General features: G+C 42.5%; 1 protein-coding gene across 2 annotated transcripts in view; it reads left to right on the forward strand.

Moving 5' to 3' along the window:
* The window catches only part of LOC129779710 (bridge-like lipid transfer protein family member 1), a 52,321-nt gene that overhangs the window by 4,392 nt on the left and 22,802 nt on the right, over window positions 1–25,127 (forward strand). The window contains exons 4-13 of one of the 2 annotated variants that reach the window (XM_055787338.1): window positions 15–560; window positions 10,282–10,873; window positions 11,194–11,295; window positions 16,453–17,024; window positions 17,086–18,772; window positions 18,830–18,952; window positions 23,223–23,379; window positions 23,596–23,963; window positions 24,027–24,657; window positions 24,714–25,127. In XM_055787338.1, the coding sequence (XP_055643313.1) occupies window positions 15–560; window positions 10,282–10,873; window positions 11,194–11,295; window positions 16,453–17,024; window positions 17,086–18,772; window positions 18,830–18,952; window positions 23,223–23,379; window positions 23,596–23,963; window positions 24,027–24,657; window positions 24,714–25,127 (5,192 nt within the window). The remainder of the gene's footprint in view (window positions 1–14; window positions 561–10,281; window positions 10,874–11,193; window positions 11,296–16,452; window positions 17,025–17,085; window positions 18,773–18,829; window positions 18,953–23,222; window positions 23,380–23,595; window positions 23,964–24,026; window positions 24,658–24,713) is intronic. The other variant, XM_055787339.1, reaches the window with a different exon arrangement.

Raw genomic sequence — 25,127 nt, forward strand, 5'->3', positions numbered from 1 at the left:
ACCTCTTACCACAGTTATTTGAAACTTCACGACGATCGAGCTAAAAGGTTGTGGTTCCTATGGTCTAACAACAGTGATCCAGTGCGGTGCGGATGCGTAGGTGGATGTGCTTTCTTCGGTAGCAACAGAAATGGCCCTCGGTTTTTTAAGCCATCGGCCCAAGATCTTCAGGAATTCATCAATATCGCGCGCTATCATATTCATCCTAGCACACGTGAATATGGCTTCGGGCAGAGTCTGTTGCATGATGATCAACTAGTGTTTCACACACCACCTTACAGTTTACAACCGGTTTCGCTCCAGGAATGCTACGAATACGTTGGTAAACCAAACTTGCGCGCCACGAGGTTTTGCAGTGACTCAAAATCTCCTCTGCCGTCGAAACATGAATCGATTCTCACACAGAAACAATGCGATATATCACCGAACAATACGTTGATTAGAAACGGAGGCGACAAATCAGGAAAGTCTTCGCTGGAACGAGTGAAGGAGAAAGACAACGGTTCTCCACTCAGTGGTGACCGCAGTCGAGGCAGAAGATTTTCATATTCCAGTGGAAGGTGAGGCAATATTACTATAATATTTTTCTTGACCGGAAATAGTTCGCGAAGGGAACGAGAACAACAGAAATAGCCACGAAGGAAAAAGCGTAATGTCACAACAGCTTACTTTTTTTAATTCTTTATTTTAGAGTCCTCCTCCTTTATTTATTTTCAGCCTCCTGGTCTTATTCGCCAAATCATTGTACATGAAATTATTACATGAAAATTGAACTTCAAATGTCACAAAAATTGAGCACATAAAAGCCTTTTTAAAAACAATTTAACAAGAAAGTTTGACATTTGCTTGCTGGACCAGATGGCAAGGTCCTCGGGTCATGACCCCTGGTCAGTGGAAAGGAAGCCGTGCCGATAAAGATGGCAAAATGTTCTTATTCCTCTTCATCTTGGAGGGAAGGAACAAAGATTTTCTTGGCTGATCCGTTGTTCAGACGTTAGATCTTGAAGAATAGTTCGGCATCTTTCAAAGAGCAGAAAAGCGCCGCTACTCTGGCTGAATCATCGCTCAAGATATCAACAGCAAGCTAATTTCGTGATCAACCAGCACTCTAAGGATCTTCAGACTTCTTCCGGCGAGGGATGTAGTTTTTGTATAGCTGGACCCTGGTGTTGGAACCCTGATGTCTGTCGCTGCATAACACCATATAGCCGCTTTTCTGCGCTGAGTATATAAATCTCGCATACTACCTCTGATTCCGTAGAGATTTCGCAGAACATCATATTTCGGGCAACCACATAGGAAGTGTTCGACGAAGTTGTGAATTTGTCAGTGGTCGCAGAGTAGGCGCAAATGTCCTCTGTTGAATCCGTGTCCGATCGAGCAGTATTCGGTCCTCAGTCTAGATAGGATTCGTTGTTCTGTCATTCTTTTTACGTCCTTGTAGGGTTCTATACTGAATAGAGTTTACCTTCAATATGCATAATCTTCACTTTTAAATTGAATATGCCTGATGACGAAAGAACCTGGGTTATTGAAATGACATCTGGAGGAGGGAGAAGATTGAACGTTTGAGAATGCGAGGACGGATACAACGAGCGGATTAAGGAAGCAGAATGCCTAGTCCGATGTTCCGGTGTTAACGAATTGAGAGCCAAAAAGCGGCAAGAATGGAAAGAATCGTTAGAATACTACTTCGAATCATACCAAATCATCGATCAGAAACTCATGCGAGCCAAGATGCTACATTTTGGAGGACCGCAACACCAGAGAATGTTTAAGAGCTTGGAGGAAACCGAGGATATTCCACTGGTGGTGCTACAGAAGCCTTGGTATGATGTAGCAATCGACCGGTCTGGAGTCACAAACAGGATGTCTTGGAACGTCATAAGCTGCGGAACATGCGGTAGTCTCCAAATGAGCGCTTTGCCCATTATGTTCTCCGGTTACACCAACAATTAATGGAGTGTGGACTTGAGAAATACTTTTCGGAGGTCATGAGCGGCATTGTGGGGATTCCAGAAAAGAGAGATGAAGCAAGAGATCGCAATCAGATCGAAGTGTGTAAAGTTCAAAAACAACAAAGGAATTTATTTTTCCAATCAATGGTCAGCGGAACATGCTAGGAGATGGTACTTCTAAGCAACTTAAAATCTTTAATTTTTTTCGCTAATATATCATGCGGCCAAACATTCAACTACCAGCAGATCACCATCTGAATTAACGCTTGGTCGCCGTACTCGTACAAAGCGGTCAACTGTCTCTTCTGTAACTGGTTCCGATGAGGCAGTTAGAGATCGTGATATGTTGGAAAAGCAAAAGAGGAAGAATAATGCAGGTAGCCGGCGACGAGCAAGACCTAGCAACATAGAGATCGGAGATACAGATACAGCAAAGCGGATGAGAATGGAGGACAAGCTTTGTTCAGAGTTTTCTCCAGTTCCAGTTTTTTCATCGTTGTTAAGAAGAAAGCGATGTAACTGCGCATTTGAAGGTTTTACTGAACGATACAGCTGATCCAAAGGATCTGGCTGAAAAATCACATGAGAATGAACAAGTACCAGTGCCGGAGTCATGCATAAATAAGGAACCGTTGAACGTGGAAGAGTCAGTGGCAGATGTAGTGAAGAGAATAATATAACAACAAGATTAAAGAGAAATAGAGTTGAGCCAAGCCGTCTGAAGGACTTTTTTACGTATCGAGATTGATTCGAACCTTGGATTGGAGGAATGACATCTGGATGACAGAGGAAGCAGACAGAGTACTTACAAACCTGAAAATCGAGCCCTTGACTTTTCTGAGGAACTGCGCTATCTCTGCAAACCACCTTTAGGTCCAAAACGTGTGAAAAGAGTTGGTGATCAACAATTTCACGTCCGATGTGAACGGTGTGAACGATTCCGGCTAATCGGTCGGCTGTTTCGTCCCTGATGTTGCTGTTCCGGGGAGCATAGTGTCGGGCAATAGGTACTTCCTGATGGCCCCATTGATGTTTGGACCAGACAACACCGATGGCATCAATGGCTCTCGCCGATTCGTAGACAACCAAGAGCGTCTTGGAAGACGAAATTTAGTTGCCTAAAATATGCCGGCCATCTCGGCTGAAAAGACTTGACAGATGGTCCTCTTGAGCTGTCCGAATATCTGATCTCGTGGCGACGGTATTTTCCTGCTATGATGGCCTTAAAGGATTCTATCAAACCGGCCGAGCTCGTTCCGGTTCAGAAGTTGTTCCTGATACAACGGCATGGGAACAGTAGAGAACCTTCAGTCGTTTGCACCAAACCAGGATTGTTTCGCCACCAGGAGGAGGGTGGAATGCACCACCAGGAGGAAGGTGGAATGCGCCATCCGCTGCAGGAACGTATTGCTAAGAGCAGTCAGGTGGGTCCGCTAGTTTCCGACTAGAAACAGATACGATACGATCGCTGAGTCTAGGATTAGATCGGAAGGTGATTATCTATTTTCAGCGCAGACAATGGCAGCTGGTGTTGATGGCAGGTGCCTTGTTATAGATCGGTGCCAGAGTTTTTGGGAACTTGTCTCCAGTCAACCACGTCAGTTTGAGGCCATCGGCGAGGCGACTACTGATGATAGCTTTGGCCTTCCGTGGTCGGATCTTTCTGCTGTTGCTTCGGTGCGGATTGGAGATAGTTTTCAAATGATTCAACCGTGTGGCACAGCTTATATCCCTACTTCTTCGAAATGATGGAGCAGCACTCTAAGGATCTTCAGCCTTCTTCCGGCGAGGGATGTAGTTTTTGTATAGCTGGACCCTGGTGTTGGAACCCTGATGTCTGTCGCTGCATAACACCATATAGCCGCTTTTCTGCGTTGAGTATAAAAATCCTCTCTCGGCCACCCACAGGCCGGGAGCCTGTTCGCGCCACGTGTAGCGAGCGCTTACGTGTTCTGACATGTCAGGCCAAATAAATTGAAATCCTCCATTTTGTCAGCAACAGAAATTTTCCATTCACTACCCGAAGCAATTGCTCTCCATTTCATTCCATCGTATCATCCGAAACATGCGAGAGCGAGATGAAATAAGTAGCAACATTACAAACGAACAGCACCCGAGCGAGCCGAGTCGAGCCGACAGGATAATCACCCCACCAATTTCCGACAAACATAAAAGCAACGCACAACGTGATTCATGATCCCAGTTATTTTCCTAACCGCCAACGACAAAGTGATTACCAAATGTTGTGTAATGAGTGAAATATAAAGAGAAAATTTGGACTCCAAAAACTTGTGTTTTTCAATTTCCACAGTGTGCTTAGTCAGAACCATCCAACCGCAGTTAGCCCGGTTTATGCGCTAACATTTGGTCCTTCGAACCGGATTGGCTTCTGCTAACCTGTGGAATAAAATTCATTCACAAGTGTTTTACGTGAAGTGAATTAGTTGAAAAAACATTGCGTAGCAATTGATCAACATATGTGACATCCTCTTGTGGTAGTGTTTCTGCGTGAAACTACCCTTCATTCGAGAAAAAAGGTGTTTTGCGTGAAGTGAATAAGTTGAAAGAACATTGCGTAGCAGTTGATCAACTTATTTGAAAATGTCCTGTGGTAGTGCTTCTGCGTGAAGCTGCCAAACGACGTTTAGGAATAGAGGTGTCGAAAGAACATTGCGTTGCAATTGATCGATATCCTTTTGCAATTAGTTTTTGTGAATCTGTGAAAAAATATTGTACCAGTAAGCGTCCCTCGTGGCTTAAACAACGTGAGTTTTTGTGAAAAAGAACATTTGTGGTTCTTTAACGTGAAGAACAGTGTTACACGATAAACAAACTATACCGTAAAAAATGACGACGCAATATATCCCAAACAAAGCCACCAGTGCTGAAGGCTCTAAGACAGTGCCGACACTTACACAGTGTGCAGATGAGTCTGCAAGTTTTATAAGTTTTGTTAATTGGGAGCTCGCTGTCGATTCTGACAGCCAAATACTATTAGCGTCTTTATTTCGTCAACGTGAACAAGCGAATCAGAAGATTGTTCGTGTGCAGGATGCTCTTATAACTGCAAGGAACCAAGTCAGTATGGCGCAACTGATAACGTTTTCTAAAAATGTCGATTCGGCATACTCGGAGTTCAGTGGTATCCACAGCGAAGTAATTGCGATTATTGCCGATGAAGCGATTCAGATTCAAGAGGAAATCTACATTGACTTTGAAAGCCGTTTCAATTCAGTGTCAACCACCATCGAGGAACTACTTCAAGCTTATGTCACCGATCCAGGTGGTGTGCAGAAAAACTCAGCAGGTAGTAATCAGCTTCCAGTCATAGTACATCAACAAACAAAAATACATTCGAATGAGGTAACAACTGAAGATTTTATACAAAGCATTCAACGTTTGTGGGAGATAGAAGACGTCGGATTCAGCCCATTACACACAACCGAAAAGGAAAGAACTGAAGAGCTTTTCCAGCGAACACACAGTCTTAATGAAACCGGGAGATTCATCATGCAACTTCCACTCAGAGAAACCGAAAATGATCTAAGTAGCATCCGTCAACCAGACATCAAGCGTCAGTACTGCAGTTTCATTGATGAATATCTCAATGTTGGTTATGGTAACAAAATCGATGATGGGCAGGATCCGTCAAGTGTTCAAGTCTATTATCCTCCTCTTCATGCTGCTTTAAAACCTTCTAGTACAACAAATAAGCTTCGAGTTATGTTTAATGGAACAGCAAAATCATCTCAACATTCTTTAAACGACGTACTGAAGGAAGGTCCCACGATACAGAGCCATATTTTTTCGATGGTCCTGAGATTTAAAAAACATCGTCGTGCATTTATCACTGACATCAGCAAGATGTATCGACAAATTAATATTGATGAACATCAAACTCGCTTCCAGCGCATATTCTGGCGAAAATTTCCTTCAGAACCATTAAAGGTGTTAGAGCTCACTACTGATGTATTGTCTGGAGCTGAAAGTAACAATGAAGCAGTCCGTTTACAAGAAGAATTCCAGAAGCTGTTGGCGAAAGAAATCTGCACTACATTCGATGAACTTTCTGTGTGTGGATCAGTTGAATCACTCGGAATATTGTGGGATTCAATTCCTAATAGTTTCCGATTCGAAATTGGTGATGCTATCATTGACAAGCTTGTCACTAAGAGGTACGTTTTCTCAGAAATCGCTAGATTATTTGATCCGTTGGGACTAGTGTCTCCTGTACTAGTACTTGCTAAAATACTGATGCAACGTATTTGGACCTCCGAAATTGATTGGGGCGATAAGTTGGATTCTGACTTGCTTCGAGAGTGGATTATTTTTAGAGACTCATTGTCGGAGATTGCTGAACTGCGGACGCCTATATGCATGGTTGAATCAAACTCCACTCGTATAGAAATACATGGATTTGCCGATGCTTCCAATAAGGCATGTGGGGCGTGTGTCTACCTGCGATGTTTTAAGAAGGATGGATCAGTAACAGTTAATTTACTGTGCATCAATTCTAAAATTGTTCCGATTATCGAGATGACCATTCCCAGAAAATAATTATATGCTGCATTACTTCTGGCTCGATTGGTGGAGAAGGTTTCAGCCGCAATGAAACTATCCATTGATGATATTTGGCTGTGGTCAGATAGTCAAATTGTGTTGTACTGGCTGAAGAAGTCGGCTCATAAATTAGAGGCTTTCCAACGCAACAGAGTTATCGAAATGAATCGCTCAACGAATAATTGCGAAAGGAGACACGTTCGCACAGAATTCAACCCAGTTGATATTGTTTCGCGAAGTCAGTATCCTGTTGATCTAAAGAAGAATCGATTGTGGTGGGAAGGACCAGACTTCTTGCACCTTAGGAACTATGATGTTGAAGCAATTCCTGACATTCCTGATGAAGGTCTTCCTGGAATTAAAGAACATGTTATAGTTGTTACATCTATCTCCACTCAATATTTACCAGTGTTTGAAAAATTCAGCAATTTCCGGAAATTACAAAGAGTCATCGCTTATGTTCAACGCTTTACTCGAAATTTACGATCAAAACCATCGGAAAGAATCAAAACCCCGTTTGTTATGGTTTCCGAAATGAGACAGTCCTTAGAATGCATCGTGAAGGTGATTCAAGGAATCGAATTTTCATTTGTGGTGAATAGTATAATCAATGGCGAGACACCAAACAAATTATCTTCACTATGTCCGATCATAGATGAAAAAGGATTGTTACGAGTTGGTGGTCGTCTTCAAAACTCGACTCTACCTTATGATGCAAAGCATCAATTACTTCTACCGCATGGTCATCCAGTTACCGAATCACTACTTCACGCATTACATGTCGGAAATCTCCACATCGGGTCATTAGGACTTATAGCTACGGTTCGCCAGAAATTTTGGTTGACAAGGGCAAGGTCAGGGATCGTCCGCAGCTGTGTTACCTGTTTTAAAATAAATCCGAAAGACGTTCAGCAATTGATAGGCAGTTTGCCGAAAAATCGTGTGGTTCCAGCTTTGCCTATCGAATTAACTGGTGTTGACTACGCTGGTCCAATCACTGTGAAGGAAGGGAAACATAAGCCAAAACACGTGAAGGCTTACATCGCGCTATTTGTATGTCTTACAACAAAGAATATCCATCTAGAACTGGTGACAGATCTGAGCACTGATGCCTTCCTAGCCTCCATGGATCGTTTCGTAAATCGAAGAAGTTTGGTGAAAACTATTTTTTCCGATAGTGCAACGAATTTCACAGGAGCCGCTCGTGAATTGCATTTCTTGTATTCATTTCTCAAGGACGAATCAACGCAATCAAGAACTGTCAATTTTCTTCATCCAAAGGAAATCGAATGGAGTTTTATTCCGCCAAGAGCACCGAATTTCGGCGGTCTATGGGAAGCCGGAATAAAAAGTGTGAAAAATCACCTGAAAAGAACTCTTCAGACCGCTGTTTTAACATTTGAAGAGTTTTACACTATGCTAACCCATATTCAAGCTATACTAAATTCTCGTCCATTATATGCTCATTCAGATGATCCAAATGACCCGCTGCTGATAACTCCAGCTCATCTCCAGCAAAGAAAACCGTTGGAACCAGTACCAAGACCTTCTTATTTAGACGTCCAATCAAATCGTTTATCTCGTTGGCAATATCTCAACCTGTTACGGGACCAGTTTTGGGAACGATTGCCCAAGGAATATTTGTCCACACTACAAACTCGTGTAAAATGGCCAAACAAACTTCCGAACATACAGCCGAACATGATAGTCATCATAGCTGAAAACACAACACCTGCCCAAACATGGAAAATGGGAAAATCGTAGCTGTACATCCAGACAACGAGCAGTTAAGAATAATTGAATCACATTTCGCCCCGGGAGAATGTTCGCGCCACGTGTAGCGAGCGCTTACGTGTTCTGACATGTCAGGACAAATAAATTGAAATCCTCCATTTTGTCAGCAACAGAAATTTTCCATTCACTACCCGAAGCAATTGCTCTCCATTTCATTCCATCGTATCATCCGCAACATGCGAGAGCGAGATGAAATAAGTAGCAACATTACAAACGAACAGCACCCGAGCGAGCCGAGTCGAGCCGACGGATAATCACCCCACCAATTTCCGACAAACATAAAAGCAACGCACAACGTGATTCATGATCCCAGTTATTTTCCTAACCGCCAACGATAAAGTGATTACCAAATGTTGTGTAATGAGTGAAATATAAAGAGAAAATTTGGACTCCAAAAACTTGTGTTTTTCAATTTCCACAGTGTGCTTAGCCAGAACCATCCAACCGCAGTTAGCCCGGTTTATGCGCTAACAGAGCCGATGTTACCAATTTTGACATCAAAGGTATGTGGCATGTGGCGAAGTTCTCGATGAAGTGAAGTAATTTACCGTCAACGCCCCAATATGCCAGAGTTATCAGCACTAACGAAATCCATGTTCTGTCCAGGTCCTGTGCTACCATCTCCACGTGGTGACGGTTTCTGTTGTCTCCTAGAGTCGCAAAGTAGTTATTGGTGCTCATACCCGACCGGAAGCCGAACTGTCGATAGTCCAATTTCCTGTTAACGGTTAGAAAGGTGCCACCGTTGCGCTCGATACCTGTTGATGTCAGCTTTCTTCGTTGGGTCTCCGATTGAGACCACCAATGCAACACTTTTTTCTCCGGAGAGGTTTTCGTTCTTGGGATGGAGTCTTCGGTCGCCTCCATGATGGTTTTATTGAAAGTGGCAATGGTGGTTAGATTGTCTCTAGATAGCGAAAAGTCGGAGGTTGTTTGAAAGGCTGCCCAGTCAGCTCTTTCGAAAATCCATCTGGGTCTGCGAGTCGTGGCGGCAGCGGGCCGTTGAAGCTGATGGTTATCGGGTGATGATCACTGCCATGAAGGTAGTTGGCTCTGTTCCACTCTAGCCTACACACACAGTTGGGACTGGCTGCGGAAAAATCAATGGCTGCGTTGCTGGTAGCTCTATCGAAAGTATCAGTGCCGTCATTTGGGACCGAGAGCTCCAACACCTCCAAGAGGTCGGCGCTGATATTTCCCCTTGACGTCTGGTTTTTATGTTACGGTTATGAGCGTTGATGTCTCCCAAGATGATTTTTGGGTCATCCAAGCCATCTAAGCCGTCTCAAGCAGCTTCCGTCGTAGTTTTGGGATTGGGACAAAAGACTACTAGAAATATTCTGACACAGAAAAACATCATGGGTATAATTTCCGCATGGCAAAAAAAAGTAATTTTTATTAAAAAAATATTTTGGTAATAAAATTTACTCTGAAGTCAATCTGATGTTGGCGAAGTTCCATTGACCGAGGATAAGGTATCGAGGCGGCCCCAATTTGCCGAATTGACGCAATCCGAGTTGGCCATCGATCCACCGTCGGAAGCGACAGTCTTTGGCAAGTAAACCTGTGTTCTATTGATTGCCCGGTTAGTTTGAAACATAGGATACAATTCTTTAGTAAATACGGCATACCTGGTTTGCCTGGTTAATTTTTCTTTTGGAATACATCATTCATTGCAATTCAAAACTGTTGGTCTGAAGAAATTTCCACACTCCAGATATTTTGGTTTGGACATTTATCTATTTTTGGAAATGTTAGTTTAATAAAAGCATTGCGCGTGTGGCGTTAACCCAATTATGTTTTCTCCATGTCAAGATATTTATAGTAGGCTGTTGTGATATTACGTTTTTCTTTGCTGTTATATCTGTTGCTCTTATATCCTTCGCAATTTTTTCCGAAAATCATATTTTTATCTAATATTTTTGATTTATTTTCTGTAATTGTTGCAAACGTGTCAATTTTTTTTTAGACAAAACACAATTTCACATGACGTTCCGTATTATCGTTTGCTGGAGTCTAGTCCAAAAGCCAACAACTCGAAGATGTCGACCACCATGTGTGGACGGTTAGATTCGGAGTCACGACTACTCACGCCGAAAACAATAAAAGCGCAGCCACCAAAAACGAGTGCATCGGATTCACGTCTTACAATGGAGTACTTTCAAGGCGAAGATACGGCTAGTGTCTTGGAGGATCAAACCGAGCTGTCGTCATCAGCGCCCCAACCGCACCCATTGGAATCTGATTCGGAATATTCAATCAGTCCAAAGGTGACGGAAGAAGTTATCGTGCGAGACGTCCAGCGTACGGTGTCTCTTACATCGGAGAATCATTCCGAAGCATTCTTTTCGGCAGATGAAGATTTACATGCCTCGCGAAGCTCAAGTCTGAAAGCCGCTGATGTTTCCGCTGTGATACCGAAGAAGCGATTCGCCTCCGATCTCAGCATAGTTGGGCCAAATGAATTAGACGGAAAGCTGTCTACACACAGAAGTGACTATGAAATTCACACACCGGAGCATCGAAGTTTGCCTATTAGACCGCAATCCACAGCTGAGTTGGTAAGAACCTTTATTTGTTTTAAGTTATATGTAACTAGTAGAATAGTTCTTAAGTTTCAATTATCTTCAATTGCATAAATGCGAAATTCAAACAAATTTAGTAAATTTCAACGTAGAAAATTTTATAGATAAAGGATTCTTTCGATCGAACCCATAAACATCAGATTACTCATGTGTTCAACCGTTTCTGTTTATTCGCTTTTTTAAACGGCTCAAACATGTGAGAAGCCATCTGTGTCCGTTCATGTTATCATTTCATAAAACTTATATCGACAATGCGCCTCATATAAAATCATGTATGTAAAACTATCTTTCACAAGAACGAAGAGGAGCATCGGATCCATGGTTTAGTGACACCGCTGCGTAAATTTAGCAATATTTCACCTCGCCCCGAATTTCGACATTTCAAACCAGTTTATGACGTGAGTAGTATCGCTAGATAAATGAATCCCTACTATTATTTTTAACTGGTCGCTTTTGTTTTTTTCCACTATGCGCTCCCTAAGTAATTGTTGCTTTTTTGTTCTTCGCAATTATCTTTTCTATTGCACTGCAAATGTGTCTTTCCTTATGATTATAATGGTGAGATGGCCATGTCTGAATTAAAATCCACTCATACTGTAGAGTCTATGAGTTTCGAAGTGTTTCTATGAGGTTTATTATTGAACCCAGTAATGTTCAAATGAACTTAATAATATTTTCTTTTCTGATGGTTTTGAAGGCAATTGTGCGCTATGCAATATGCAGAATGGTGCGATTTTGCGTGTAGATTGAGGATTAAGTACAGATTTTTGAACACCAGCATTAGAAACGTGCATAACCCTCATATTTGTGGGGAATTATAAAGCTGACTTCATCCAAAAACTGTCTACTACTAACCAAACCTTGCGGCAGATCCTCCAGAAAGAGTCCCTATACACCAACTGTTGATTGAATTGAAAGCCACATATGTATCAAAAACACAAGCGGAGGCAATCTGGCGTAGTGTAACATCCGTAACTCTCACGCTCAAAGTCAAGAGTTCAATTCTCACTCCCGACATTCTTCCAAAAATGGAAGTAAAAGTGACGAACCAGCCAAAAGTGTTGAAAGTCACTATAATACAGAAAAAAATCTTCTCAAATTCTCAACATTCTCAAACAAATTAGGATCAACACTAGGGTAGGAGTCTGCCTGTTGGTCTCAAATGTTCCTATCTCACGTCTCCTCGAAGATCTTTCACGACTTTTTTAGATCGGGCGCGAACACCTGGTCTTGGTCAGAGAACTATATCTCTCCCGGGTCACTGGAGGCGTAGGGGTACATCTGTTTTCCATATTAGGGGCGGCACCCCGGAAAGGTTCCTCTGACAAGGTATGGCTCTAATATACCTCGCCAACCCGCTGTTTCCCGGGAAAAGTAGATACACCCAGAAAATAAAGCTACGTTCACGAAGAATAGATAGAATGTGATTGCCCGAGGAGGTTCCCCGAACTGGAACTGGTCCTGGAACGGGCGTAAGAGCGAGCGGCCAGCGGCTGGAGAATGATGTGCAAGCGACCACATTAGCGACGATAAGCCCGACTACCGCGAAGGTTTACCAGATATTAGTGATGTGACGAACTTCTGGGCTGGTATATGGGAGACCCCAGTACAACATCACGATGGGCAAATGTGGTTAAGACGGGAGAAGGAGAGTTGTGTTGAAATTGTCCATGCAACACATTGAACCCATCAAAGTACAGATTGATAACGTGCTTATCGAATCTGTACAAGATACTGAGCAGCATCATAACCGCCAAAATACTGCGAACAACATCGCAGAAGAACAGAAAGCAAAAAGGATGTAAAAAGGTCAGGCGGTATATAACCAGCGGAACCTAGATATGGCCTATATAGACTATAGGAAGACTCATGGCTCCATGTTGTTTCTCGCCCGGGAATTGGAGATCTATAAAATCGATCCCGCCGTCGTTAGCAATCGATGAGGCAGTGGAGCACGTCTCTGCACATCAGTGATGGGAAAAATGTGTTGCAGTCTAGAACACTGCAGATAAAGAAGGGGATATTCCAAGGTGACTCTTTCAATCCGCTTTGATTTTGTCTGGCACTGAACCCCCCTCAGTAGGACACTCAATAGAAACGGTCATGGCTATAAGATAAGGTATGGTGACGGCGCGCACGAAGAGGTGACCCATACCTTCTACATGAGGATCTCAACGTCTACGCTGATTCACGTCAGCGTCTAGTTGTAGCTATCCGGGTTGTCGAAAAAATAAGCAGGGACGTCTGCATGGAGTTCGACCTCGACAAGTGCCGCTGTTTCCACCTGCTGAAAGGACAGCTTACCGAATCCGGAGGCTACGGATCTATGACGGCGAGTTGATAAGAGACATGGTTCGTGACGAATCCTATAAATATTTTGGATTCCTACAGCTCATCGAGATTCGCCACTCCGACATCAAGACGGAGCTGCGAGACAAGTTCTTGAGTCGAGTAAACTGTGTCCTGAGGACTTCCCTCCACGCGGGGAACAAGGTACGCGCGGTCAACACATTCGCGGTTCCCCTACTGACCTTCAGTTTTGGAGTAGTCAAGTGGAGCAAAACTGACCTAGAAGACCTTGAGAGGAGGATGAGGAAAGCGTTCAAAGAGACCGGAATGAACCATCCTACAGCGTCACTGGAGAGAGTGTCATTACCACGAGTACTTCGCAGAACGCGCCGACCAAAACGCGCTATACCGGGCAGTTTGCGCCGCCAACAGAGGATTCAGATCACTGCACTTGGCGCAAACGGAGGAGCAACTCAACTGCAATCTGCAGCCAGTGGAGGAGAAGATTGCTTGGAAGCTTGGAAGCAGAAAGCAGTGAATGGTGTCCACACCCATCAACTGGACCGGTCAAACGTCGACAAGACCGCATCTAATCTGTGGATAACTTGTGGTGAACTCTGTTCAGTAGTAGAAGCCGCCAGAATAGCCATCCATTTTCATAATCTCACAAGTTATACATATTCTGTATATACAGCCCTATTCTGTATTCCGACGGATTTCCATTTCGTTCGAAACCGTTATTTCGTTCGAGTTATAATTTCGCATTCCTCATTTCGAACGTTTTGCCCATTCAATGTTCGAAGAGAAACAGATCGAACCGAATGCAAAAACAACTCGAACGGAATACAGAATAGAATTTTATCAAGTCGTTCGAAATATTTCGAATCGATCGAAATACAGAATAGGGGTGATAATCTCACAAAGTTACACATCACTGCTTTTTCAAGTAAAAATAATTCCGACCGCGGAGGATTAATTATTGTCATGTTATATTTTTATATGTTATATGCTTATTAATTATTGGCCCGAAAACATGCTTCAATAGCCTCAAAATTGTTTTGAAAACAGGCTATTGAAATTACAATAAAAAAAACTGTAAATAAGATGGTGCCCGCCCGGAAATCCATTTCAAGAACGTCGTTTGATGTTTGCTGAAGAGCGTCGAACGACAATGAAGTGTCTTTGTCAAGGCAGATGGAGAAGAAGGTTGGAGTGAGTTGTCCCAAGGGCCCTAGAGACGAATGAACTGCAAACGTTTATCTCTATGATTCGACAACAAGAAGAAGAGAAAGAAATCTATTTAGTTGTGATTGTAAAGTGACATGAGAATGGTATCACTAGCTCGCCAAGCACTATGCTCTTCTCTCCCAATTCCATTTCTTTTCTGCACTCTTCTCTGAACGGAGTCGAATTTTTTGATAAAAGCAGCAAAAACACCCCTACATTAACAAATACTTCAGCATTCGGCATATATCACATACAAATACTGAAGAGGGAGGGGGTGCAAACGGATACTTCCGCCCCGGGTGCGAAAGCTTCACTCGACGCCACTAGGTAGATGACATCATTTTTTCCGAGAGTTTCGTCTTTTACTTACCTCTTAGATAGAACCTAGTGCCATATGAATAGTGTGAATAGTTCTCTCGACGGTTCCGTGTGCTATTGTCGCGTCTTACCTGACGGTTGTACTATATCAACCATCCTCGAAAGGTGATGCGCTTATCTACACCGTCGCGGTGTTGGGTAGTATTGGGCATTGTTGATGCCAGGAATGCATCGTTTTTTAAATATGGTCAATTCAGATTATTGTCTTCCGTTGGTCAGATAATATCGTTGTGACCTTGTGGACGTCCTAACGGAGAATGAAAGTACTTTAGTTTGCCTGTCGTTGGAAAACTGAAAAGTTAACGCATGGTTAGACGTTCTCATTCGTCGCGTTATGTAGGCAGCACAAAGGCTCGATCCGAACGATCCGATCGGAACGTTCACATCTCCAAAAATTAGCTTGAACGATACTTTCTCGACATACGACAGTAGTATCAAAAGTAAATATTAGGGATGCAAATCAAACTAAACTAATTCCCTAAGGATATGCAGCAAGCAAACCAAACAACTCGAAAAATTATTACAGTTGTGCCGATAGCTTTCACTCGGTCGATACTACTGACTTAGCTCGGTATCTATAACAACAAAATAGAATTAAAAAGCAAAATTCTTATCGACTCGAATTACATAATAGGGCCCAGAACCACCTTCTACTACAGATACGGACCGTTTCGGAAAAGTTCATTTTGCGCTGCGATGCTGGAACCCGTGATATTTAGTTGTAGACAGTTCCGAGCAGGGCCCGAAATCTTCGAAGTGAAAAATGAAAATCGACTCTCTTCCCAGTAACTTCGCTTCGACTTAACGTTCATTAACAGGCCTTATGTTAAACCACGTTGAACTCAAACATTAATACATGCATACGTGATACATGAGAGAGAGAAACAAATTCATTTTGAGGGGATTCACTTCAAAATGTAATGAAGTCCATTTGATGGGGAAGAATGAAATGAGATAGTCGAGTCGTAGAGGAGGCTAAACGCCCGACTGACTGTTGAGTCATCTTGACGGAGAAACTGCTGGAAGAAGCCAAAAGTCATTTCCAATCGAATACGAAGGGGAATTTCTTCATAGTCCCCTGACTATCCTCAGTTGAATATGACTATACAGAGCCCTGGTTCCAAGTATAAAGTTTGCAATCGTCGATTGTTCCTATTTGTATTTCCTTCTGAATTGTTATTAATATTGTGTCGTGGTGGCTGGTATCGTGACGGGGCTGCCGTCTTGGATGTAGCTGGCAAGACATGTTATTTCCTTGTCAACCGTCCGCTTCGGTCATTAAAACAAGGGAAACAACAGTCAACTTCTCCATCCACAAACCTGCGACCATGGCTGGGTACTCGATCTTAACTCTAAGCTTTCTCGATCCTTGGATTCAGTCGCTTATTTCGTGTAAATGTTTCTTTTATTTGTGATAACCCATTTGTCCGAGATGTATGTAATGTAAAATCGCACTGAAACTTGTGTATAATTCACTAAAGTAGCATAAAATGAAGCTTTATAACTTTAGCACCGAAGCTTACCGCATTTTTTCATAGACAAAAAGACTATCGCTCGATATATATTTCACTATTGTTATCACTTCCTAGCCACAACTACTTCGTTTCTAAAATAGAAATGATTTCATTTCAATATTTTAATAATTTTCATTGTGACCACAGGTTGATCCACACGACTCTTCGGAATCGCACTCGCTTTCTTCGAGTTCTTTCATCTCGGCTCTTTCGTCGCAAGAGGATATAACATTGGTCAACTTACACATGCAGATAAATCGCTCCATAGTCGACTCGCCACTTTTAATGGCCAGCTATGTTACTCACCTAGCGCAAGTACGATGCACGAACTGGTCGCACTGTTCCATGCCGTTCGGAGCGGATGCCTTTTCGATGCCAATGTTTCAGCAAAATGAAGACGGAGGATTGGTTTATATAGGTGGTAAATTGGTTCCCCATTTCGATAACTATTCGCATTGGCGGGAAGTTAAGATTGTATCGCGCACTGACTGCGGAAGCCAGCAGCCATCATCTTCCAACATTTCCACATTATCCAAGCCACATCCATGGGATCCGAATGTTATGATACGGAACAATACCGACAAGCAGGAGTGCAAGGAGAGCGAGAGTGAATTTTTGAGCTCGCAGGGTGAAACTGCAACCAGGAATTCGGTGGTGGTGCGATTTAAAGGACAAGTGGACGTTATGTTGACGCCACTATTGCTGGAAGGGATTCAAAGGTATGTTTGGCACGTCGATAATGCATAGCGAATTTTTTACCGTACTTTTTTATTTTCACAGAATGATTGAATCGCTCATACCCACACTAGCCACGGTGCACCCGTTAACTATAATAAACAATATGCACGCTTCTTGTGTGAATAAGGTAGAAGCCGTGAACATTCTTAAACGGGACCAATCTCTCAGCTATTGGTCACAGGTTCACTCTAATTCTAAACGATCAACGGCTGAACGAAATTTGCAGGGCCCCGGTGGTCCCGTTTTAACCGATGTGTACGAGGAAAGTATTTCAACACAGCTCCAAGGGTTAATTGTGCTTCCCAAAATGAACGTAACACTGATTCAAAGTTCAGTGATCGAGGAAGTGATATCATTCGCCGCGTTGGATAATGTGCAAGAATTAAGCTGTGCATCTCTGTTAGCGGTTTGCTTCGAAGGAGTTTCTACGAGATTTCATCTGGGTAAAACAACAAAGGCTTCAATGCACACCGTTTATACCCAACCAACGGTTCGTACTGGTGGGCTGAAGAAGAGCGGCTTGATCCGAGGCACCAGAGCATTACTAGCTCATCTGTCATCCCAAACGCGACCGGATAACAGTCCGGGTGAACCGGTCTTGTTGGAAACATCCGAAAAGCAACTGGAAGAACTGATAGTTACTTTGGACGTTGGAAAAGCACACGCTCAACTGAGACGGTTGAAAAATGAGCCACTAGCAATCCAAGACTCACAGATTGTTATAACCGCTATTCCAACACACAGAAGTAGAGCGATGTTTGACTGTACGAAAATTCCAGAAGAACCAGGATCAGATTGCAACTCTGGTGTGGGTTTTATAATGTTCGAATGCGGCATGGAGGGTGTGTGTGTTAAAATTGTCAAGAGATCTCAATTTGAAAAATCGGAAAATGCTGAAGAAACATTGAAACCAACCCCGGAGAAGATTGAACCAGAAGTAAATCAGAGCAGTGTTACAAGTAACAATCCTCTAAACTTGGTAACCCTTCTTAACGAAGCTGGCGGTAGTATGGCCGCAGAAGCTCTCGCAAAAATCGGCATGAAGAGACCATCCACTCCTAAAACCAGTATAATCAAAGATAAGAACTCAGCTACTCACGAATCTCGGCCAAAAGAAAAAACAACAGAGAGCAGTGTGTTGAGGGATCGGTTAACAAACAAACCAAACGAAGGGTGTGTACTCAATGAATCAGATCAAGCAAATGGACAAGCCGCACATCCTGATTTGAATTCTTCTGTGAGTGATAAACACAATAATTCGGTGGTATCTTCGAAAAATGACAACGGGAAAACCTCGTCTTGTGTTATTGATTTCAAAACAGTTTGGTTCAATTTTGCCGCTCCGCCAAGGACTCCAATTACCAGGAAAATTGACTACTCCCGGTTAGACTGGAATCTACTGAGTACTGCATCTCCGGCGATTACAGCCTGGATGAATCCTAGTAATCGTTTAGCAATCAAAGTTGTTGCATTAGTTCGAACACTATACGTCCGGCAGACTGCAGTTATGGTAGCCTTGATGGCTGATGCTTGGGAGCGTCAAACTGTGCATCGACCCGTTAAAAGCCGTTATCATGGAGTGTTTACTCCACTTGCTAAAACACTTCAGGAAGACCCTAGTTGCTTGTTGTGCACCATGTTACAAAAATACGTTCTAGAGGAGTCAGTGCAGAAAATTGAAGGTGATCTCAAACAACAATACGTCCCGCAATTGAGCATTCTGAGACAGGTAAGTTTGTTTCTGAGAATGCGTGTTCTACGTTATTTTTACTTGTTTGGTTTACAGGCCGTTATTGTTCTTAGCAGACAGTGGAAAAACGTTCTATATAACCCGATGTTGTTCGAGCACCAGTATAAAGGAAAATTGAACAACCCAATAAGCGTTACGTTTTCATTGCCACAAGATGAGGTAAGTGGGTATAAACATCCTCGCATATCCTGCAATCAAATTACGAACATCCATTTAATGAGCAGTAAAACATGAATTTCACATTCAATTCCGCCAAAACTCTCCTCTTTCAGAGATACAAACCAATTTGGGGTAAGTTCATACAATTGAACGTTCTCCACACACGATTTGTTGCGAATGCAAAACGCGATGTGTAGTACCATGTGTCTACGCTGTTTAGTTCTATTTGGGTCGGAGAGTCTTAATTGTAAATAACTGGGAAACGATATATTAACGTTGAGTTTCGTTTTTTCCGCGAATAATAACAAATCCAAATTGTCATTTTCATCATGCACTGTGGGATATGCTTCGATACAACATGAATCGATACAAGTACATCGGTGTTTCCGCTTAGTGATAACATGTTTTCTGAAATTTGGTGGTATGGCAATGTCAGTTCTTCTGTGCTTTTAGACATAAGTTAGTATAAAAGTGTGCACTGTTTTCTCATATTCATTCGGAAACTTCGCCTTGTAGAGTTTTGATAATCAGTGTGTGATAGTTTCTTTTTTTTCAGTGCATTCCTCTTAAGGCTCACTTGCCACAGCTTTACAGAAACCAATTTCATTCCATATAAAGAGTATATTATTCAACGCTTATGTTAGATGTTAGAAGCAGTGAACGCGTTGGTTCGAGACAGAAAATCGCTAATTGTCGAGATATTTTCCTAAATAATAACGACGTAATAGACAATATAGAATGAAGCTATTTTAACTTTTAACTACGTATCGCCCGGATTATAGCCAAAAATATTTTCGAAAAAAATATACTGTTCTTGACACTGAAACGATTCCTTCCTTAGTAGCGGTGGAATCGGGGAAGGCACATTATTCAATTTTCAGCAATAACGGTTTCTCGAAAATCCAATTTGTTTTGATGTACATAAGTTTGAAGAGCACAAATTTGTTAACACTAGATTGCCCAAGCAAGTCATGTTGACTGCTTTTTTGCAATATAGGTATATACTAAGTTTCGGTCTTTCTAGTGTTAAAGAGCAATAGAGAATTCTCCATCTCTGAAATTGATTACTATAAGAATTGAGTCCGCATCTGCTTACCAGTCAATGTATATTGTGGGGTCATATGCCATTTTGTTGATTCAGAAGAATTCAACCCATTGGTGATAGAAACTTTGATTGGCAAGTGGTCACTACCTTTGGGATCCTGGATTACATTCTCCGTTAGGTAAACGGTCGTTGTCGTACTATTTCCATCAGTCTGTTCTGTGAGAGTTGAATTCTCCAAATATCAACCGTGACTTAGAAAGGAGTGAGCACATGTTAGCAAGTGGCTTGCGGCTAACCGCAAGTCGCCACTCGGAGGCAAATATAAGCTGACAACACAGAGGTCTTTTCCTCTGATGTTTGCATGACAATGGTTCTGATCGAGTCGAAAACATTGAAGAACGTGATAAAAATTCCATCCATGATGTCAGACAGCATTATGAATCCCGATAGAGAAGTTGGAATTGACGAAAAAACAGGGAGAGTTGGAGTTTTTGATGGGACAAATAAGCCCAATTTTGCAGAACACATGCCGCACAGGTAGCATCTACCATCACGTAGACAGGTAAGGCGGAACCAGAAAATGGGATTCAAAACGTATCTGGCGCAGTGTTGCCACATTATCATCAGTACCAGGGGTAGGATTCTTTTTCATTTGTACCTTCTATTCCAAGAATCTGTACCATCGAAAATATTCGTTGCTAAAAAAATCTGTTTTAATAGCATGAAAATAATTCTCATTTATTGGGGCAACACTGGTCTGACAGCGTCAATTTGGTTTTTCTCCTTCAAGGCCAACTGTTCCGAGCTGACGGCAGTCCAGAATTTTGAGAAACATCAAGGCAACTTTTTAAATTTGTCAACATATTTGTTTCATAATGGATTCACACGTCATACTTGTTCTGGTTGTCACACCATCGATTTCTAATCCGTGAGAGGGGATGAAAACGCAATACTCAATCGTAAATCGCTGATCCGATCCGCCGCTACAAGTCGTAGTCTGCTCGGTGTAACTTTAGACATTATAGTAGCGGAAGTATATCTCGCCAGATCATTCAAGATCTGCTTATTTTTGAAAGCTTTTCCGTTCGGTTTAGTCCGGAAGAAAACAAGACACGAGCCAGTTTCAGATGCATTTTCTGGATAGATCGTGTAACGGAGACAACAGATGCGGAATGCGAGAAGAGGAGAGGTTTGTGGAATTATAAAAAGGGGCCTTTGGAGTGCGTTGACTTTTGTACTGAAGAAAAATCAATGATCCATCAGGAAGCCTCTCATACTCTGCTCAAATCTGATATGCGGCAGTTATATAACATTATATTAATATTATTATTGAATTCATAATAATAATATACCTGTACATGGTAAACTTTGTACGGGGTCCAAGATTGTTTAACCTCAGAGATTTTTGGTGTCCATAGTAACACGTCTTTCGTTGAATTTCATGGCTGTTATTACTGTTCGTTTGTTATCAACGAGCCAATGTAGACAAACTCGTTGGCCACAACCTTACTATCAAGAAGGATTCCGTTACGATCACCCCTTCCTGTATTTGCGCAATGATCCCAAACTCAAATGCTTCGTGTTCAAATCGGGTGTACAATTTCGCTACTATCCGATGTATTCTACCAATTACGTTCACGTCGTCGAACGGATTTGTCCTCCATCATAACGCGTACTCCGTCATAGCTACTCTCGTGGGTATGCACCGGTTAGACGACTCCTTCCTTGATGCTCGCTCCCTCGGAACGATCCTCGCAGTGTTAATCTTTTCAGTCCACGATCAGGCATTGCATGCACGCCCCTCACCAGTATCCGTTTACCAGTCGAGACGTTTTCAGATTTGGTAGTACCATCCATCATAACGCGCACTCCGTCACAATTACTCTTGTGTTCGTCGTTCGTCGTAATCAGTATGTTACTAGCGTCGATTCTGATGTGCTTAGCCCTCCTTTGGTTCCTGCTGTTCACGGTATTTCCCCCGTGCTATCTCCATAGACTTTACCGCGCCCCTACTCGCGTTGTCATCCGATTAGTCGCCTTACGACAGGGACAGGGACCAAGGCCCGAAGTGCTATTCTAGGCCGGCAACTTCACGGCGCGCTCTTGCTGCATGTAGCATTTTTTATTGTCATTGGTGTTACCTTATGTTGAAGAAGTGGTCTCACACCCAATTAACACATTCTCTCGTTGATTAACTACCAATCAATCAACCGTTTCTGCATCTTCCCATCACGATAAAAGTTTTTCCACTTCGTATGTGTCAGCACGCCTCCTGCCTGTTCTGGCCTTCGCTCTGGCTCTCAAGATTTCCGAAAGAAATCGGATACTCGTAAGAAAAGAAAGTTGAGAGACTTGCAGTTTCATGTCCCAAATATTTTCCTTTGTTTTTATTTTCTATCGGGTTCTCGTGTACACTTTCACGTTTCGACCTTTCCCTTCGTGTTCGGGTTTTGATCTGATGCGCTGTTCGGTCAACCAGTGAAAGGATGACTAATCGTTATGTTACTTCTGTTGTTTTTGTTACTGATACCGCTAGTTTTCTCTGCTGTTGTTTTTTCTGCTTCGTTTTACCAAAGCAACCGATGCCATCGTTTGTCGTTGAATGGAAACATCATGAATGTGCGAGTCGCGCACTGGTTATTCGTGGCCTCCAATGGGTGTGGCTGGAAAACGAATTATCTATTTCGATGAAGACGAAACAGAGACTCTTCCTTGATTTCAGTACCAAAATGGTCCTGGTGTTCGAACTTCTTTCACAAGACATTCGTGCATGGCACGAATATTTTCCCTTCCTTTTGGGAAGGCTCACCATTTGATTTAGATTTGGATTAGGCTTTAGCTCATACATACAGCCCACTGTGTCAGGGCACTGCAATAACGCAGTAAGAAGAACTATAGGGGTGCTCTCGTACCTGCATGTATCGTTAACGGCTTCGTATTCATATCGCCCTAACTTACATTCTTCACTTCAATGAGTTTAATGAATCTATCAAGCCTGGTTCTTTGGAATGTACCTGGCACCTTCGAGGAAGGTAATGGATGTCAGCTTGTACCCGGTTTTATCTTTGACCCTTGCACTCGGCTTTATCAGCCGGTTATACTAATGAACTTAGCTATACATGTCCCAATATTCAGGATGCATCATCACACCTATTCGAGCTCTCCTCATCATGCTACATTTGTCGCCAAAATACCACTTTTGCTTTTTTTTATTTTCATGCACAGGATGCAGAAGATACGGATGATATTGATGCAGAAAATGGTCCGGTGGGTATCGTTGAAAATCACCCTTTGGGCGACGAAGAGAACGAGCATACAATGCTATTGAGCCAAAGTATACCGAATCATCAACGTGAAACAACGACTGCTCATCAGCATCACGGTAACCACAATTACTCTCATTCAAAATTGATTCATTGCTTCTTCGTTGAGGAGGTTTTGTTGTATATTATACGTATTGTTTGTCTTTGTTTTGTGTCCGTGCTGTGGTCTGATTTGTTACTATATTTGTTGGTCCTGGATATAAAATTTCATTATATTTTATTTGAATTTCAAATTTTTTCGATTGCTTACGGTTTACCATATTTGTACTTAACAGTAATAAAAGTGCCTGAGGAACCGGTACAAGTCCACATAACTAAGCACGGAGATTCGCTTAACACCTCCCCTAGTACTAACAATTCCCATAAACAACGGAAGAAATCCTCGGTAAAGAGTTTCATACCTCCAGCAGCACCGCCATCACGCGCAAGCATACAAATGTTCCCGATCATCTTCGACAAACATGATCCTCAGATTGAATATGGAGCGTTGAAGGAAGGATCCCTGCCTTCTGTATGTAGTTCGTCGGATTCGATGGATAAACCTTGGACTCCACCCCCAAACCAAAAAGAAGATCTTTATTCGTGGATGGCAAAACAACAGAATGGCAACTCCAAGAAAACCCACAGCAGAGATAAACATGAGGTACTTTTGGTGCATTTGGCAGCCTTATGATAAATTTTACAATCAAACTGTTTTTTTTTCTAGAGTTTCCCTTCAACTTCTAAAAATCGTCCTGAAATTCATTCGATTAAGTACATGCAAGATAATAATCGTATCCTTGATGCACACCTCATTTTCGAACCAATGTTAACTTGCCTTGGTGTCATGCCTCAGCAAATGATCAATAGCATTTCGAACTCGGACGTGTCGTCACTGGATAGCCTGGGTACAAATCTTTCACTCGTATGCTGCTTCGACACAATGCGTATTGATATCGTCGTGAGCGAAGGGGGTGACTCTAAAAAGTCAAAATCCAAGATAAATAAGAAAGGGAATGGAAAGTTTTCATTAATAATGCCATCTGAGCAACCAGCTTTTCTTTGTGAACATGTTGGAGTCGAATTGGAACTGCTTAAAATGACTGACGGATTCCCAGATGACGCAAAACACAACATGCTGTATGTATCCAGAGGGCAATTAAAGAAACATACCAGCACAGTGATAAACTTCAGCTTGAATGTACGATATTTATCACAGCAAGTGAACATGCCATTGTTGCGATTACTTCATCAAATCACCAATATGTATCAAAATGTAAAGGATGCTCAAAATGAAATGAGAGATCATCCGGAGCACGGAAAGCGTAGCGCGCCATTGAAGGACGAATCTAGCCTAGGTATGTTTGTCGAATCTAATGTTTTTGGTGCACCAATAATTCCCACAATTTTCCAGCATCAGAAATCAACGATCCGACATTGATGGGTTCACTCAATGAGCCGTTGATGGCTCATATCGACAACGCAATTTTCGACTACGCTGACGAGCGATATGATAAGTTCAACGAGGAGATTTCTTTCCGTCACGAATTGCGGCATTCAGTTAGTCGATCGAAGATGCCAAGTCTTGGACCGCTAATACCTTTGACTCCTTCCCCTGGATCCCGTAGCCGGCCCCATAGTTTTGCTCAAAAATTGAGGAGTACCAGCAAGTCTGTGAAGGGAAAACTGGGCTACACCAATCTCAACGACACAGTAACAACGCCGATCAAATCGAGCCCACCGGCGGCGACGTTTGTTGATTCCATTTCGAGAACCTCGGTAGAAGCTAAGAACTCGATTACGGGTGGTTTGTCCAGCACTTACGGAG

The sequence above is a fragment of the Toxorhynchites rutilus genome, chromosome 3 (genome assembly GCF_029784135.1).
Source record: "Toxorhynchites rutilus septentrionalis strain SRP chromosome 3, ASM2978413v1, whole genome shotgun sequence".
Classification (NCBI taxonomy): domain Eukaryota; kingdom Metazoa; phylum Arthropoda; class Insecta; order Diptera; family Culicidae; genus Toxorhynchites; species Toxorhynchites rutilus.